Source organism: Oncorhynchus mykiss, chromosome 31 (assembly GCF_013265735.2).
Source record: "Oncorhynchus mykiss isolate Arlee chromosome 31, USDA_OmykA_1.1, whole genome shotgun sequence".
In the NCBI taxonomy this organism is placed as follows: Eukaryota; Metazoa; Chordata; class Actinopteri; order Salmoniformes; family Salmonidae; genus Oncorhynchus; species Oncorhynchus mykiss.
The window spans coordinates 13,614,819-13,632,587 of NC_050571.1; the positions used below are offsets into that span (position 1 = coordinate 13,614,819).

General features: G+C 48.9%; 1 protein-coding gene across 3 annotated transcripts in view; it reads left to right on the forward strand.

Annotated features, from left to right (window-relative positions):
- Positions 1 to 2,272: 2,272 nt before the first annotated feature.
- LOC110504625 (actin-binding LIM protein 3) overlaps positions 2,273 to 17,769 on the forward strand; it is a 103,698-nt gene continuing 88,201 nt past the window's right edge. For all 3 annotated transcript variants that reach the window (XM_036970230.1, XM_036970231.1, XM_036970232.1), the window contains exon 1: positions 2,273 to 2,731. In XM_036970230.1, coding sequence (XP_036826125.1) covers positions 2,719 to 2,731 — 13 coding nt within the window. In that variant the 5' untranslated portion in view covers positions 2,273 to 2,718. The remainder of the gene's footprint in view (positions 2,732 to 17,769) is intronic.

Genomic DNA, 17,769 nt, shown 5'->3' on the forward strand with positions numbered 1-17,769 from the left:
CGCACGTGCACACGCACACACACACACACACATACACATACACACACACACACACACACACACACACACATACACATACACACACACACACATACACATACACACACACACACACACACACATACACATACACACACACACACACACACACACACACACACACACACACACAGCATTTGGATGAATTGTTAGGACATTGGGGTCCTGATAAGGTAGGAAAACACGTACACACATACACAAGCGTTCACCCTGATCATAATATTCTGAGATATTCAGTGGGCTTCACTATATCTCTAACTGTCCTTACTGGCAAACTGTCCCACGGGGCTTGGATGGACATGGAAGACTTTGGCTAGAGAACGGTTTTGTTAAGTCTTCTGATGGACGGCTAGCTTACCTGCTGCCATTAGTCTACGATATGTTTTGATCCAGGACCGTCTCTCCCTTTACCCAGGAGTTACTACGAGGTACAGTGGGCTCCCAAATCAAATCCTGCTCAGGGCCCCCACATAGCTTAACTTGTTTTGATCGCTCGGCATCAGTAGTCTCGTATCATCTCTTCCCACGTGGCTCCAAGCAGCAGGTTCAAATGAGCACTAATGTCTGACAGGTGGCGACAACATCATGAGGAGCACAGCCCTGGCAGCTCCATTCAGTCTCTGTACAAGCATGAATAGCTACTGATTGATATCAATGGTTCCATACCTGTATATATGAAACTCATCCTTTGTGTGTATTATAGACATCCAATTGATGGGAAACTCATTCACAACTCTCACTTTATCTTATGATTATAAGGTGAAAGTTATATAGTTATAAAGTTATAAGGTGAAACCTGTTTTTTAATAGCAATATTTTATTAAAAACAAGGGAATTAACTTTTGTAATGATGGCTGTTTGGTTTAGTTTTACGAGCCCTATTGTTTGACAGTGTTGGGGAGTAGTAAACTACATGTAATTTGACTAGTAATTAAGCTACATTTTGCAGTAGCTTGGTGGTAGTTGAACTAAATTCTGATCTTGGTAGTGTTTTCAGTAGTTAGTTACTTTTTTACCATGTAGCGGTGTAGCTAACTACTTGAACTACACTACTGTATTACCATGTAGCGGAGTAGCTAGCTACTGGAACTACACACTACTGTTTTACCAGGTAGCGGTGTAGCTAACTACTGGAACTACACACTACTGTTTTACCATGTAGCGGTGTAGCTAACTACTGGAACTACACACTACTGTTTTACCATGTAGAGGTGTAGCTAACTACTTGAACTACACTACTGTATTACCATGTAGCGGAGTAGCTAGCTACTGGAACTACACACTACTGTTTTACCATGTAGAGGTGTAGCTAACTACTTGAACTACACTACTGTATTACCATGTAGCGGAGTAGCTAGCTACTGGAACTACACACTACTGTTTTACCAGGTAGCGGTGTAGCTAACTACTGGAACTACACACTACTGTTTTACCATGTAGCGGTGTAGCTAACTACTGGAACTACACACTACTGTTTTACCATGTAGAGGTGTAGCTAACTACTGGAACTACACACTACTGTTTTACCATGTAGCGGTGTAGCTAACTACTGGAACTACACACTACTGTTTTACCATGTAGAGGTGTAGCTAACTACTGGAACTACACACTACTGTTTTACCATGTAGCGGTGTAGCTAACTACTGGAACTACACACTACTGTTTTACCATGTAGAGGTGTAGCTAACTACTGGAACTACACACAACTTTTTTTAAATAAAATAAAATATGGGTGAAGTATAGGCAAGAATCTCCTTTCTTTTCCAGGATCAGACATGTTTGTGTTTAATAGGCTAGATTTAACATCTGACCCCAGATTGATCTGCTCTTACAATTTGTAGTCTATGACATTTCAGTTTCATCCAGTAGCTTAGAGCTTAATGAAACAACTTTTTCAAAGTAACTTTAGTTCAGTAACCTATATTTCTCTTCGGGCTAGCTTTAGTGTAGCTTAACTTTCTTCCAGTGTAAAGTAATTGGTAGGTTGGTAAACTATGATTTCAGAGTAGCTTCCTCAAACAGTTCGCTGTATAAAGCTGCAATTAATATATTAGTGTGCACTAGAATATACTTCCAGAAGAGGGCGGTGTCATCCCTGTTAATTATCCGCGGATTTTAAATCCCATTCCGCCGGTGCGCCTGTTCTCCGCTCCTCTCCCTTGAGAAAACGCGCTCATTGGTGGCTCCCTGGTTCGCTCGCGTGCCACACTGAACCCGCGCGCTCTGCTCCGGTGACGTCGCTCCAGTGGGATGGGAGCTTGACGTTGGAGCGCGAGCGCTTTTCACATACCAACCGGGAGAGAGAGGAGAGCGAGCGCACAGCAGTGCCAACCATGGTCAGCGATTTGAGAGAACACTGTGGAATCAACCGGGAGGGACAACATCAAAACATGGAATGCGACCCAGCAACATTGTATCTTTCCTGTCTGCCTGAAGTTATTTTTCTCCTCGACCACTGAAGAAGAGGAGGAGGGTTGTCGTTTACGAATTGGATTCCAGAGCACCCTCTCTCATCCTCTCTTCCTCTCTCTCTCTCTATCTCTCTGTCTTTCTTCGGGTCTCCCTATATTCGCATTGAAAAGTCACAGAGTGGAAAGGATATTTTGGGTTATTGGAATTATAGTTGTTCTGAAAATAATTTTCTGGGAACATCGTATTGGATGAGAACCTGTGAGCATCATGAGTACCAGTGGTGAGTCAGTCCATTCCTGTGCGCCTCTCTTCTCTAGGTTATTGTGAAGCTCTCTACTCTAGGTTACTGTGAAGCTCTCTTCTCTAGGTTACTGTGAAGCTCTCTTCTCTAGGTTACTGTGAAGCTTTCTTCTCTAGGTTATTGTGAAGCTCTCTTCTCTAGGTTACTGTGAAGCTCTCTTCTCTAGGTTACTGTGAAGCTTTCTTCTCTAGGTTATTGTGAAGCTCTCTTCTCTGGGTAGCTGTGAAGCTATCTTCTCTAGGTTACTGTGAAGCTCTCTTCTCTAGGTTACTGTGAAGCTTTCTTCTCTAGGTTATTGTGAAGCTCTCTTCTCTAGGTTACTGTGAAGCTCTCTTCTCTAGGTTACTGTGAAGCTTTCTTCTCTAGGTTATTGTGAAGCTCTCTTCTCTAGGTTATTGTGAAGCTCTCTTCTCTAGGTTACTGTGAAGCTCTATTCTCTAGGTTACTGTGAAGCTCTCTTCTCTAGGTTATTGTGAAGCTCTCTTCTCTAGGTTACTGTGAAGCTCTATTCTCTAGGTAACTGTGAAGCTCTCTTCTCTAGGTTATTGTGAAGCTCTCTTCTCTAGGTTACTGTGAAGCTCTATTCTCTAGGTTACTGTGAAGCTCTCTTCTCTAGGTTATTGTGAAGCTCTCTTCTCTAGGTTACTGTGAAGCTTTCTTCTCTAGGTTATTGTGAAGCTCTCTTCTCTAGGTTACTGTGAAGCTTTCTTCTCTAGGTTATTGTGAAGCTCTCTTCTCTAGTTTACTTTGAAGCTATCGTCTTTAGTTTACTGTGAAGCTCTCTTCTCTAGTTTACTTTGAAGCTATCTTCTCTTCTCTAGGTTACTGTAATGCTATCTTCTCTAGTTTACTTTGAAGCTATCTTATCTTCTATTGGTTACTGTGAAGCTCTCTTCTCTAGGTTACTATGACGCGTCGCTCTCTGAGGAGTATAAAGAGATAAGACAGATGAACAATAAGACACAACAATAGAGAATAGACATGTTTAGTAGCATTCAACGAAACATTAGTTGCTAATGTGCATTAAATTCAAGATTTTATTAACATGTGTTCTCATTTACTCTGTATTGATTTTAAGTTATTCTCAAAGAGAGCTAAAGACAAAAGCCTTTTCTGTTGCTTTCCCGTCTTTCCTCTTTCCCCTCTTTTCTGTTGCTTTCCCCTCTTTCCTCTTTCCTCTCTTTTCTGCTGTTTTCCTGCCTTTCCCCTCTTTTCTGTTGCTTTCCCCTCTTTCCTCTTTCCCCTCTTTCCTCTCTTTCCTCTCTTTCCCCTCTTTCCTCTCTTTCCTCTCTTTCCCCTCTTTCCTCTCTGTCCCCTCTTTCCTCTCTTTCCTCTCTTTCCCCTCTTTCCTCTCTGTCCCCTCTTTCCTCTCTTTCCTCTCTTTCCCCTCTTTCCTCTCTTTCCTCTCTTTCCTCTCTTTCCTCTCTTTCCAATCTTTCCTCTCTTTACCCTCTGTCCTCTCTTTCCCCTCTTTCCTCTCTTTCCTCTCTTTCCCCTCTTTCCTCTCTTTCCCCTCTTTCCTCTCTTTCCTCTCTTTCCCCTGTTTCCTCTCTTTCCTCTCTTTCCCCTCTTTCCTCTCTTTCCTCTCTTTCCCCTCTTTCCTCTCTTTCCTCTCTTTCCCCTCTTTCCTCTCTGTCCCCTCTTTCATCTCTTTCCTCTCTTTCCTCTCTGTCCTCTCTTTCCCCTCTTTCCTCTCGTTCCCCTCTTTCCTCTCTTTCCTCTCTTTCCCATCTTTCCCCTGTTTCCTCTCTTTCCTCTCTTTCCTCTCTGTCCTCTCTTTCCCATCTTTCCTCTCTTTCCCCTCTTTCCTCTCTTTCCTCTCTTTCCCCTCTTTCCCCTGTTTCCTCTCTTTCCTCTCTTTCCTCTCTTTCCTCTCTTTCCCCTCACATCTTCTCTGATTCATCAATGCTTTTTATTAGCCCATCCTTGGTAATATTTATTGAAGAAGTTGCTTCAATTAGGGGACTGAGTATCAGGATGGTGTTACACCAAGCCTGAACAGCTCAGCCCCTGTTAACCCCAGTCCAGCTCCACACCAAGCCTGGACAGCTCAGTCCCTGTTAACCCCAGTCCAGCTCCACACCAAGCCTGGACAGCTCAGCCCCTGTTAACCCCAGTCCAGCTCCACACCAAGCCTAGACAGCTCAGTCCCTGTTAACCCCAGTCCAGCTCCACACCAAGCCTGGACAGCTCAGTCCCTGTTAACCCCAGTCCAGCTCCACACCAAGCCTGGACAGCTCAGCCCCTGTTAACGCCAGTCCAGCTCCACACCAAGCCTGGACAGCTCAGCCCCTGTTAACCCCAGTCCAGCTCCACACCAAGCCTGGACAGCTCAGCCCCTGTTAACCCCAGTCCAGCTCCACACCAAGCCTGGACAGCTCAGCCCCTGTTAACCCCAGTCCAGCTCCACACCAAGCCTGGACAGCTCAGCCCCTGTTAAACCCAGTCCAGCTCCACACCAAGCCTGGACAGCTCAGTCCCTGTTAACCCCAGTCCAGCTCCACACCAATCCTGGACAGCTCAGCCCCTGTTAACCCCAGTCCAGCTCCACACTAAGCCTGGACAGCTCAGCCCCTGTTAACCCCAGTCCAGCTCCACACCAAGCCTGGACAGCTCAGTCCCTGTTAACCCCAGTCCAGCTCCACACCAAGCCTGGACAGCTCAGCCCCTGTTAACCCCAGTCCAGCTCCACACCAAGCCTGGACAGCTCAGCCCCTGTTAACCCCAGTCCAGCTCCACACCAAGCCTGGACAGCTCAGCCCCTGTTAACCCCAGTCCAGCTCCACACCAAGCCTGGACAACTCAGCCCCTGTTAACCCCAGTCCAGCTCCACACCAAGCCTGGACAGCTCAGCCCCTGTTAACCCCAGTCCAGCTCCACACCAAGCCTGGACAGCTCAGCCCCTGTTAACCCCAGTCCAGCTCCACACCAAGCCTGGACAGCTCAGCCCCTGTTAACCCCAGTCCAGGTCCACACCAAGCCTGGACAGCTCAGCCCCTGTTAACCCCAGTCCAGCTCCACACCAAGCCTGGACAGCTCAGCCCCTGTTAACCCCAGTCCAGCTCCACACCAAGCCTGGACAGCTCAGCCCCTGTTAACCCCAGTCCAGCTCCACACCAAGCCTGGACAGCTCAGCCCCTGTTAACCCCAGTCCAGATCCACACTAAGCCTGGACAGCTCAGCCCCTGTTAACCCCAGTCCAGCTCCACACCAAGCCTGGACAGCTCAGTCCCTGTTAACCCCAGTCCAGCTCCACACCAAGCCTGGACAGCTCAGCCCCTGTTAACCCCAGTCCAGCTCCACACCAAGCCTGGACAGCTCAGCCCCTGTTAACCCCAGTCCAGCTCCACACCAAGCCTGGACAGCTCAGTCCCTGTTAACCCCAGTCCAGCTCCACACCAAGCCTGGACAGCTCAGCCCCTGTTAACCCCAGTCCAGCTCCACACCAAGCCTAGACAGCTCAGTCCCTGTTAACCCCAGTCCAGCTCCACACCAAGCCTGGACAGCTCAGTCCCTGTTAACCCCAGTCCAGCTCCACACCAAGCCTGGACAGCTCAGCCCCTGTTAACGCCAGTCCAGCTCCACACCAAGCCTGGACAGCTCAGCCCCTGTTAACCCCAGTCCAGCTCCACACCAAGCCTGGACAGCTCAGCCCCTGTTAACCCCAGTCCAGCTCCACACCAAGCCTGGACAGCTCAGCCCCTGTTAACCCCAGTCCAGCTCCACACCAAGCCTGGACAGCTCAGCCCCTGTTAAACCCAGTCCAGCTCCACACCAAGCCTGGACAGCTCAGTCCCTGTTAACCCCAGTCCAGCTCCACACCAATCCTGGACAGCTCAGCCCCTGTTAACCCCAGTCCAGCTCCACACTAAGCCTGGACAGCTCAGCCCCTGTTAACCCCAGTCCAGCTCCACACCAAGCCTGGACAGCTCAGTCCCTGTTAACCCCAGTCCAGCTCCACACCAAGCCTGGACAGCTCAGCCCCTGTTAACCCCAGTCCAGCTCCACACCAAGCCTGGACAGCTCAGCCCCTGTTAACCCCAGTCCAGCTCCACACCAAGCCTGGACAGCTCAGCCCCTGTTAACCCCAGTCCAGCTCCACACCAAGCCTGGACAACTCAGCCCCTGTTAACCCCAGTCCAGCTCCACACCAAGCCTGGACAGCTCAGCCCCTGTTAACCCCAGTCCAGCTCCACACCAAGCCTGGACAGCTCAGCCCCTGTTAACCCCAGTCCAGCTCCACACCAAGCCTGGACAGCTCAGCCCCTGTTAACCCCAGTCCAGGTCCACACCAAGCCTGGACAGCTCAGCCCCTGTTAACCCCAGTCCAGCTCCACACCAAGCCTGGACAGCTCAGCCCCTGTTAACCCCAGTCCAGCTCCACACCAAGCCTGGACAGCTCAGCCCCTGTTAACCCCAGTCCAGCTCCACACCAAGCCTGGACAGCTCAGCCCCTGTTAACCCCAGTCCAGCTCCACACTAAGCCTGGACAGCTCAGCCCCTGTTAACCCCAGTCCAGCTCCACACCAAGCCTGGACAGCTCAGTCCCTGTTAACCCCAGTCCAGCTCCACACCAAGCCTGGACAGCTCAGCCCCTGTTAACCCCAGTCCAGCTCCACACCAAGCCTGGACAGCTCAGCCCCTGTTAACCCCAGTCCAGCTCCACACCAAGCCTGGACAGCTCAGCCCCTGTTAACCCCAGTCCAGCTCCACACCAAGCCTGGACAACTCAGCCCCTGTTAACCCCAGTCCAGCTCCACACCAAGCCTGGACAGCTCAGCCCCTGTTAACCCCAGTCCAGCTCCACACCAAGCCTGGACAGCTCAGCCCCTGTTAACCCCAGTCCAGCTCCACACCAAACCTGGACAGCTCAGCCCCTGTTAACCCCAGTCCAGGTCCACACCAAGCCTGGACAGCTCAGCCCCTGTTAACCCCAGTCCAGCTCCACACCAAGCCTGGACAGCTCAGCCCCTGTTAACCCCAGTCCAGCTCCACACCAAGCCTGGACAGCTCAGCCCCTGTTAACCCCAGTCCAGCTCCACACCAAGCCTGGACAGCTCAGCCCCTGTTAACCCCAGTCCAGCTCCACACCAAGCCTGGACAGCTCAGCCACTGTTAACCCCAGTCCAGCTCCACACCAAGCCTGGACAGCTCAGCCCCTGTTAACCCCAGTCCAGCTCCACACCAAGCCTGGACAGCTCAGCCCCTGTTAACCCCAGTCCAGCTCCACACCAAGCCTGGACAGCTCAGCCCCTGTTAACCCCAGTCCAGCTCCACACCAAGCCTGGACAGCTCAGCCCCTGTTAACCCCAGTCCAGCTCCACACCAACCCTGGACAGCTCAGTCCCTGTTAACCCCAATCCAGCTCCACACCAAGCCTGGACAGCACAGCCCCTGTTAACCCCAGTCCAGCTCCACACCAAGCCTGGACAGCTCAGCCCCTGTTAACCCCAGTCCAGCTCCACACCAAGCCTGGACAGCTCAGCCCCTGTTAACCCCAGTCCAGCTCCACACCAAGCCTGGACAGCTCAGCCCCTGTTAACCCCAGTCCAGCTCCACACCAAGCCTGGACAGCTCAGCCCCTGTTGACCCCAGTCCAGCTCCACACCAAGCCTGGACAGCTCAGCCCCTGTTAACCCCAGTCCAGCTCCACACCAAGCCTGGACAGCTCAGCCACTGTTAACCCCAGTCCAGCTCCACACCAAGCCTGGACAGCTCAGCCCCTGTTAACCCCAGTCCAGCTCCACACCAAGCCTGGACAGCACAGCCCCTGTTAACCCCAGTCCAGCTCCACACCAAGCCTGGACAGCTCAGCCCCTGTTAACCCCAGTCCAGCTCCACACCAAGCCTGGACAGCTCAGCCCCTGTTAACCCCAGTCCAGCTCCACACCAAGCCTGGACAGCTCAGCCCCTGTTAACCCCAGTCCAGCTCCACACCAAGCCTGGACAGCTCAGCCCCTGTTGACCCCAGTCCAGCTCCACACCAAGCCTGGACAGCTCAGCCCCTGTTAACCCCAGTCCAGCTCCACACCAAGCCTGGACAGCTCAGCCACTGTTAACCCCAGTCCAGCTCCACACCAAGCCTGGACAGCTCAGCCCCTGTTAACCCCAGTCCAGCTCCACACCAAGCCTGGACAGCTCAGCCCCTGTTAACCCCAGTCCAGCTCCACACCAAGCCTGGACAGCTCAGCCCCTGTTAACCCCAGTCCAGCTCCACACCAAGCCTGGACAGCTCAGCCCCTGTTAACCCCAGTCCAGCTCCACACCAAGCCTGGACAGCTCAGTCCCTGTTAACCCCAGTCCAGCTCCACACCAAGCCTGGACAGCTCAGTCCCTGTTAATCCCAGTCCAGCTCCACACCAAGCCTGGACAGCTCAGTCCCTGTTAACCCCAGTCCAGCTCCACACCAAGCCTGGACAGCTCAGTCCCTGTTAACCCCAGTCCAGCTCCACACCAAGCCTGGACAGCTAGACCCCAGCCCCGGGGCCACAGATCTACTGAGCTGGAGACAGCTCAAATCAAATCAAATTGTATTGGTCACATACACATGGTTAGCAGATGTCATTGTGAGTGTAGTGAAATGCTTCTGCTTCTAGATCCGACAGTGCAGCGCTATCTAACAGGTAATATCTAACACATTCCACAACAAAACCTAATATCTAACAGGTAATATCAAACAAACTCCACAACAAAACCTAATAGACCCAATCACAGACACACACAGGCCTTCCCCATAACCACTACTTTGATAAGAGGAGCCTGTGTGCTAGTGTTGGGCTGGAACTCCAGAGATCCCCCAAGACCCACACTGCTACACTGTCTTCAGTGTGTCCAGAGATCCCCCAGGACCCACACTGCTGCACTGTCTTCAGTGTGTCCAGAGATCCCCCAGGACCGACACTGCTGCACTGTCTTCAGTGTGTCCAGAAATCCCCCAGGACCCACACTGCTGTACTGTCTTCATTGTGTCCAGAGATCCCACAGGACACACACTGCTGCACTGTCTTCAGTCTGTCCAGAGATCCCCCAGGACCCACACTGCTGCACTGTCTTCAGTCTGTCCAGAGATCCCCCAGGACCCACACTGCTGCACTGTCTTCAGTCTGTCCAGAGATCCCCCAGGACCCACACTGCTGTACTGTCTTCAGTCTGTCCAGAGATCCCCCAGGACCCACACTGCTACACTGTCTTCAGTCTGTCCAGAGATCCCCCAGGACCCATAGTGCTGCACTGTCTTCAGTCTGTCCAGAGATCCCCCAGGACCCACACTGCTGCACTGTCTTCAGTGTGTCCAGAGATCCCCCAGGACCCACACTGCTGTACTGTCTTCAGTCTGTCCAGAGATCCCCCAGGACCCACACTGCTACACTGTCTTCAGTCTGTCCAGAGATCCCCCAGGACCCACAGTGCTGCACTGTCTTCAGTCTGTCCAGAGATCCCCCAGGACCCACACTGCTGCACTGTCTTCAGTGTGTCCAGAGATCCCACAGGACACACACTGCTGCACTGTCTTCAGTCTGTCCAGAGATCCCCCAGGACCCACACTGCTACACTGTCTTCAGTCTGTCCAGAGATCCCCCAGGACCCACAGTGCTGCACTGTCTTCAGTGTGTCCAGAGATCCCCCAGGACCCACACTGCTGTACTGTCTTCAGTCTGTCCAGAGATCCCCCAGGACCCACACTGCTGCACTGTCTTCAGTCTGTCCAGAGATCCCCCAGGACCCACACTGCTGTACTGTCTTCAGTCTGTCCAGAGATCCCCCAGGACCCACACTGCTACACTGTCTTCAGTCTGTCCAGAGATCCCCCAGGACCCACACTGCTGCACTGTCTTCAGTCTGTCCAGAGATCCCCCAGGACCCACACTGCTGCACTGTCTTCAGTGTGTCCAGAGATCCCCAGGACCCACACTGCTACACTGTCTTCAGTCTGTCCAGGCTCCCCTCCCCTCTCCTCCCACTGTCTCCCGTCCCCTCTCCTCCCCCTGTCTCCACTCCCACTCTCCTCCCCCTATCTCCCCTCCCCTATCTCCCCTCACCCATATCTCCCCTCCCCCTTCTCCCTCCCCTATCTCCCCTCCCCTATCTCCCCTCTCCCTGTCTCCACTCCCCCTCTCCTCCCCATCTCCCCTATCTCCCCTCACCCTATCTCCCCTCCCCCATCTCCCTCCCCTATCTACCCTCCCCTATCTCCCCTCTCCCTGTCTCCACTCCCCCTCTCCTCCCCATCTCCCCTATCTCCCCTAACCCTATCTCCCCTCCCCCTGTCTCTCTTCCCAAATGTCCAGGTCTGTATGATTTAGGTCGACATCAATCTTTCTCCTGTTATTGGACGTTGTTGCATTATTCACTATTCATTCTTAGGCTCCAATGTAGTTCCTTGCCTTATTGTGTGTGTGTGTGTGTGTGTGTGTGTGTGTGTGTGTGTGTGTGTGTGTGTGTGTGTGTGTGTGCGTGTGCGTGTGCGTGTGCGTGTGTGTGTGTGTACAAATTCTATGGTGGCTATATAAATGTTTGGAATTGTTTTGTTAGTCTGTAGAATTATTGTGTCATCTGACAGGAGACGGAGGGGTTAGGTCACTATGTGGAGAACTGTCAACAGAGCAACAAGCACGAGCTGTCTGTAGACACACACAGACACACACACACACACCCTCTCAGCAGCGTGTGCTTAGAGTCAGCTGTGTCACAGCAGGCAGATGGTTGTGTGACGTGTCAGTGCTCTGGCTCCAGGCATACACACACACAGCAGATAAAGCATCTCCTCTCCTCTCCTCACCCCTCCTCACCTCTCCTCTCATCCTCTTATCTGTTCTCCTCTCCTCTTTTCTCCTCTCCTCTCCTCTCCTCACCTCTCCTCATCTCTCTTCTTCTCTCCTCATCTCGCCACTCCTCTCCTCACCCCTCCGTCACCTCTCCTCTCATCTCATCTCCTCTTTTCTCCTCACCTCTCCTCTTATCTGTTCTCCTCTCCTCTTTTCTCCACTCCTCACCTCTCCTCTCCTCTTTTCTCCTCTCCTCTCCTTACCTCTCCTCATCTCTCTTCCTCTCCTCATCTCTCCTCATCTCTCCACTCCTCTCCTCACCTCTCCTCTCCTCTCCTCTCCTCTCCTCTCCTCTCCTCACCCCTCCTCTCCTCTTTTCTCCACTCCTCTCCTCACCTCTCCTCGTCTCTTTTCTTCTCTCCTCATCTCTACACTCCTCTCCTCACCTCTCCTCTTTTCTCCTCTTTTCACCACTTTTCTAATCTCCTCACCCTTCTGTCACCTCTCCTCTCTTCTCTCCTCCTCTCCTCTTTTCTCCTCTCCTCACCTCTCCTCTCCTCTTTTCTCCTCTCCTCACCTCTAGTTTCCTCTACTCTCCTCTTTTCCCCTCTCCTCTCTTCTCTCATCCTCTCCTCTTTTCTCCTCTCCTCACCTCTCCTCTCCTCTCGTTTTTTCTCCTCCTCATGTCACCTTTCCTCTTTTCAACTCTGCTCACCTCTTTTCTCCTCTCCTCACCTCTTTTATCCTCTCTCCTCCTCCTCTTTTCTCCTCTCCTCTCCTCACCTCACCTCTACTCTTTTCTCCTCTCCTCACCTATTTTATCCTCTCCCCTCCTCTTTTCTCCTCTCCTTACCTCACCTCTACTCTTTTCTCCTCTCCTCACCTATTTTATCCTCTCCTTTCCTCTTTTCCCCTCTCCTCTTTTCTCCTCTCCTCACCTCACCTCTCCTCTTTTCTCTTCTCCTCTCCTCTCCTCACCTATCTTCTCCTCTTTTCTCCTCTTGTCTTTTCTCCTCACCTCTCCCCTTTTATAGTCTCCTCTATTCTCCTCTTTTCTCCTCTCCCCCTAGGCCTGTTGGTGTTAGTGTTCTGTGCTGTTCCGTGTGTTATGCGCTACATTGTCTGAGATAGCCCAGAAGCTACACTGTAATTACATTGAGGTTAGACTGTCTCTTCTCATCTGCTGCTTGCTCTGTATCTCATGGTCAGTTGGTTAGAACCGTGTGTCTTTTTGTGTGTTTCTTTATGGGTATACAAGTTAGAGAGCAGCAGGTTATTTTCTGATGAAGTTTCACGCTCTGTCGCACACGACTACACAAAATCCTTCTCTATATCTCTCTCTTTCAATTTCCATCTCTCTCTCTCTTTCTTTCTCTTTCAATTTCCATATCTCTCTCTCTCTCTCTCTCTCTCTCTCTCTATCGCTCTCTCTTTCTTTCTCTTTCAATTTCCATCTCTCTCTTTCTCTCTCTCTATCGCTCTCTCTTTCTCTTTCAATTTCCATCTCTCTCTCTCTCTCTCTTTCAATTTCCATCTCTCTCTCTCTCTCTCTCTCTCTCTCTCTCTCTCTATCTATCGCTCTCTCTTTCTTTCTATTTCAATTTCCATCTCTCTCTCTCTCTCTCTCTCTCTATCGCTCTCTCTTTCTATTTCCATCTCTCTCTCTCTCTCTCTATCACTCTCTCTTTCTTTCTCTTTCCATTTCCATCTCTCTCTCTCTCTCTCTTTCCCCTCTCTCTTTCAATTTCCATCTCTCTCTCTCTCTCTCTCTCTCTCTCTCTCTCTCTCTCTCTATCGCTCTCTCTCAATATATCTCTCTCTTTCCATGTCCATCTCTCTCTCTCGCTCTCTCTCTATATATATATATATATATATATATCTCTCTTTCAATTTCCATCTCTCTGTCTCTCTCTCTCTATATATATTTATATATATATATATCTCTCTCTCTTTTAATTTCCATCTCTCTCTCTATATATATATATTTCTCTCTCCTTCAATTTCCATCTCTCTCTCTATATATATATATCTCTCTCTCTATATATATATATCTCTCTCTTTCAATTTCCATCTCTCTCTCTCTCTCTCTCTCTCTCTCTCTCTCTCTCTCTCTCTCTCTCTATCGCTCCTTCAATTTCCATCTCTCTCTCTCTCTCTCTCTATATATATATATATATATATATATATCTACCCCTGCTCTCTCTCTCCTTCTTTCCATTTCCATCTCTCCTACGCTATACAGAATAGGGTGCCTTTTGACCAGGGTCTCTACGCTTTACAGAATCGGGTGCCTTTTGACCAGGGTCTACTCTATACAGAATAGGGTGCCTTTTGACCAGGGTCTCTACACTATACGGAATAGGGTGCCTTTTGACCAGGGTTTCCGCTATACGGAATAGGGTGCCTTTTGACCAGGATCTCTACACTATACAGAATAGGGTGCCTTTTGACCAGGGTCTCTACACTATACAGAATAGGGTGCCTTTTGACCAGGGTCTCTACACTATACAGAATAGGGTGCCTTTTAGAATGCACACACTGTCAACTAAACTGAGGTGGGTGGTTAGCTAACCAACATCCCTTTATTTAACAAGACAAGTCAGTTAAGAACAAATTCTTATTTTCAATGACGGCCTAGAAACAGTGGGTTAACTACCTTGTTCAGGGGCAGAACAACAGATTTTTACCTTGTCAGCTCGGGGATTCAATCTAGCAACCTTTCATTTACTGGCCATACGCTCTAACCACTAGGCTACCTACCACCCAAGGTAATTGAGAAACAGAAGTATTTCTGGCCATCAGGGATGACCAGGCGAGGTCAGGACTTATCCACAGTCACTCCTGTGAGGTGACGAACCAAGCCTTCAGCACACAGAGTTATAATCAATAGAAGAGACATGTCCAATCTATGTCTATATATTTCTATGCCTTCAGCCTTGGTGACCTTGGTGGTGGCCGGGCTGGTATGTCATCATGTGGTCTGTATTCTAGACAAGTTTGACCCACTTCTCTCTCCGTAGAGTGGCTCTGTTTTTGATGTCACTGGATAAGGGCTTGAATTTCCCGGCAGCATCAGCGGCCATGGCCGTCAATGCCCCCTTGTGTGGCCGTAATTCCCTTTAAATAAACGTAGGCTTTTTGGCCAAAGTAGCCATTGTGCTGAATATAATAATTATAATTCCCTTCACCTGGCTGCCAATCGCTGTAGCCTACCACGAAGCACCTGTCCCTCACATGGCTCTCTCAGATACAATATCTCAATTCATGTTAGCCAATGCCCATCACGTCATTGGTTCCTTCTCACAGGCATCGCAGCTCTGAAGTAGGCTACAAGTGAAGACAGGCACATCGCGGATCTAACGGCGTGCGTTCCTACCAAAACGACCAGGCACTGACCTCTCTGTCCTATCAGAACAAACAGGCACTGACCATTCTGTCCTATCAGAACGAACAGGCACTGACCATTCTGTCCTATCAGAACAAACAGGCACTGACCATTCTGTCCTATCAGAACAAACAGGCACTGACCATTCTGTCCTATCAGAACAAACAGTGCCTCAAGTATGTCACAGAATCCAGCCTTTAGATATGAATAATTATCCTATATTATATCTGGAAAACATCATTGGTGTTTAGCCTATACAGTGGGGCAAAACAGTATTTAGTCAGCCGCCAATTGTGCAAGTTCTCCCACTTTACACTTCAACTATGAGAGACAAAATGAAAAAAAAAAATCCAGAAAATCACATTGTAGGATTTTTAATGAATTTATTTGCAAATTATGGTGGACAATAAGTATTTGGTCACCTACAAAAAAGCAAGATTTCTGGCTCTCACAGACCTGTAACTTCTTCTTTAAGAGGCTCCTCCGTCCTCCACTCGTTACCTGTATTAATGGCACCTGTTTGAACTTGTTATCAGTATAAAAGACACCTGTACACAACCTCAAACAGTCACACTCCAAACTCCACTATGGCCAAGACCAAAGAGCTGTCAAAGGACACCAGAAACAAAATTGTAGACCTGTACCAGGCTGGGAGGTTGAAGAAATCAACTGTGGGAGCAATTATTAGGAAATGGAAGACATACAAGACCACTGATAATCTCCCTCGATCTGGGGCTCCATGCAAGATCTCACCCCGTGGGGTCAAAATGATCACAAGAACGGTGAGCAAAACGGTGAACCCCATACCTACTGTGAAGTATGGGGGTGGAAACATTATGCTTTGGGGCTGTTTTTATGCAAAGGGACCCGGACGACTGATCCGTGTAAAGGAAAGAATGAATGGGCCCATGTATCGTGAGATTTTGAGTGAAAACCTCCTTCCATCAGCAAGGACATTGAAGATGAAACGTGGCTGGGTCTTTCAGCATGACAATGATCCCAAACACACTGCCCAGGCAACAAAGGAGTGGCTTAGTAAGAAGCATTTCAAGGTCCTGGAGTGGCCTAGCCAGTCTCCAGATCTCAACACCATAGAAAATCTTTGGAGGGAGTTGAAAGTCTGTGTTGCCCAGCAACAGCCCCAAAACATCACTGCTCTAGAGGAGATCTGCATGGAGGAATGGGCCAAAATACCTGCAACAGTGTGTGAAAACCTTGTTAAGACTTACAGAAAATGTTTGACCTCTGTCATTGCCAACAAAGGGTATATAACAAAGTATTGAGATAAACTTTTGTTATTGACCAAATACTTGTTTTCCACCATAATTTGCAAATTAATTAATTAAAAATCCTACAATGTGATTTTCTAGATTTACTTTTCTCATTTTGTCTGTCATAGTTTAAGTGTAAAATTACAGGCCTCTCTCATCTTTTTAAGTGGGAGAACTTGCACAATTGGTGGCTGACTAAATACTTTTTTGCCCCACTGTATATGTATACAGTACCAGTCAAAAGTCTGGACACACCAATGCATTCAAGGGTTTTTCTTTCTTTATTATTTTCTACATTGTAGAATAATAGTGGAGACATCAGAACTATGAAATAACACAAATGGAATCATGTGGTAAGCAAAAAAGTGTCAAACAAATTCTTCAAAGTAGCCCCCCTTTGCCTTGATGACAGCGCGGCACACTCTTGGCATAGTGTAGGTGTGTCCAAACTTTTGACTGGTTATGTATATGTAAATAAAAGCCTCATTAAAGTTTGGCGCCTCCCTTATGTCAGCATAGGTCTGGACATGACAGGCTGTAGCCAATAGAGTATCATCTACACTTCAACATGTAGGCTAATTATTTATGCACATTTACAGTTGAAGTCAGAAGTTTACATACACCTTAGCCAAATACATTTAAATTCAGTTTTTCACAATTCCTGACATGTAATCCTAGTAACAATTCACTGTCTCAGGTCAGTTAGGATCACCACTTTATTTTAAGAATGTGAAATGTCAGAATAATAGTAGAGGGAGTGATTTATTTCAGCTTTTATTTCTTGAATCACATTCCCAGTGGGTCAAAAGTTTACATACACTCAATTAGTATTTGGTAGCATTGAATTACATTTTTTTAACTTGGGTCAAACGTTCCGGCTAGCCTTCCACAAGCTTCCCACAATAGGTTGGGTGAATTTTGGCCCATTCCTCCTTACAGAGCTGGTGTAACTGAGTCAGGTTTGTAGGCTTCCTTGCTCGCACACACTTTTTCAGTTCTGCCCACACATATTCTGCCACTCCAATACCTTGACTTTGTTGTCCTTAAGCCATTTTGCCACCACCTTGGAAGTATGCTTCGGGTCATTGTCCATTTGGAAGACCCATTTGCAACCAAGCTTAAACTTCTTGACTGATGTCTTGAGATGTTGCTTCAATATATCAACATAATTTTCCTTTCCTCATGATGCCACCTATTTTGTGAAGTGCACCAGTCCCTCCTGCAGCAAAGCACCCCCACAACATGATGCAGCCACCCCTGTGCTTCACGGTTGGGATGGTGTTCTTCAGCTTGCAAGCTTCCCCCTTTTTCCTCCAAACATAACGATGGTCATTATGGCCAAGCAGTTCTAATTTTGTTTCATCAGACCAAAGGACATTTCTCAAAAAAATATGATCTTTGTCCCCATGTGCAGTTGCAAACCATAGTCTGGATTTTTTATGGCAGTTTTGGAGCAGTGGCTTCTTCCTTGCTGAGCGGCCTTTGAGGTTATGTCGATATAGGACTCGTTTTACTGTGGATATAGATACTTTTGTACCTGCTTCCTCCAGCATCTTCACAAGGTCCTTTGCTGTTGTTCTGGGATTGATTTGCACT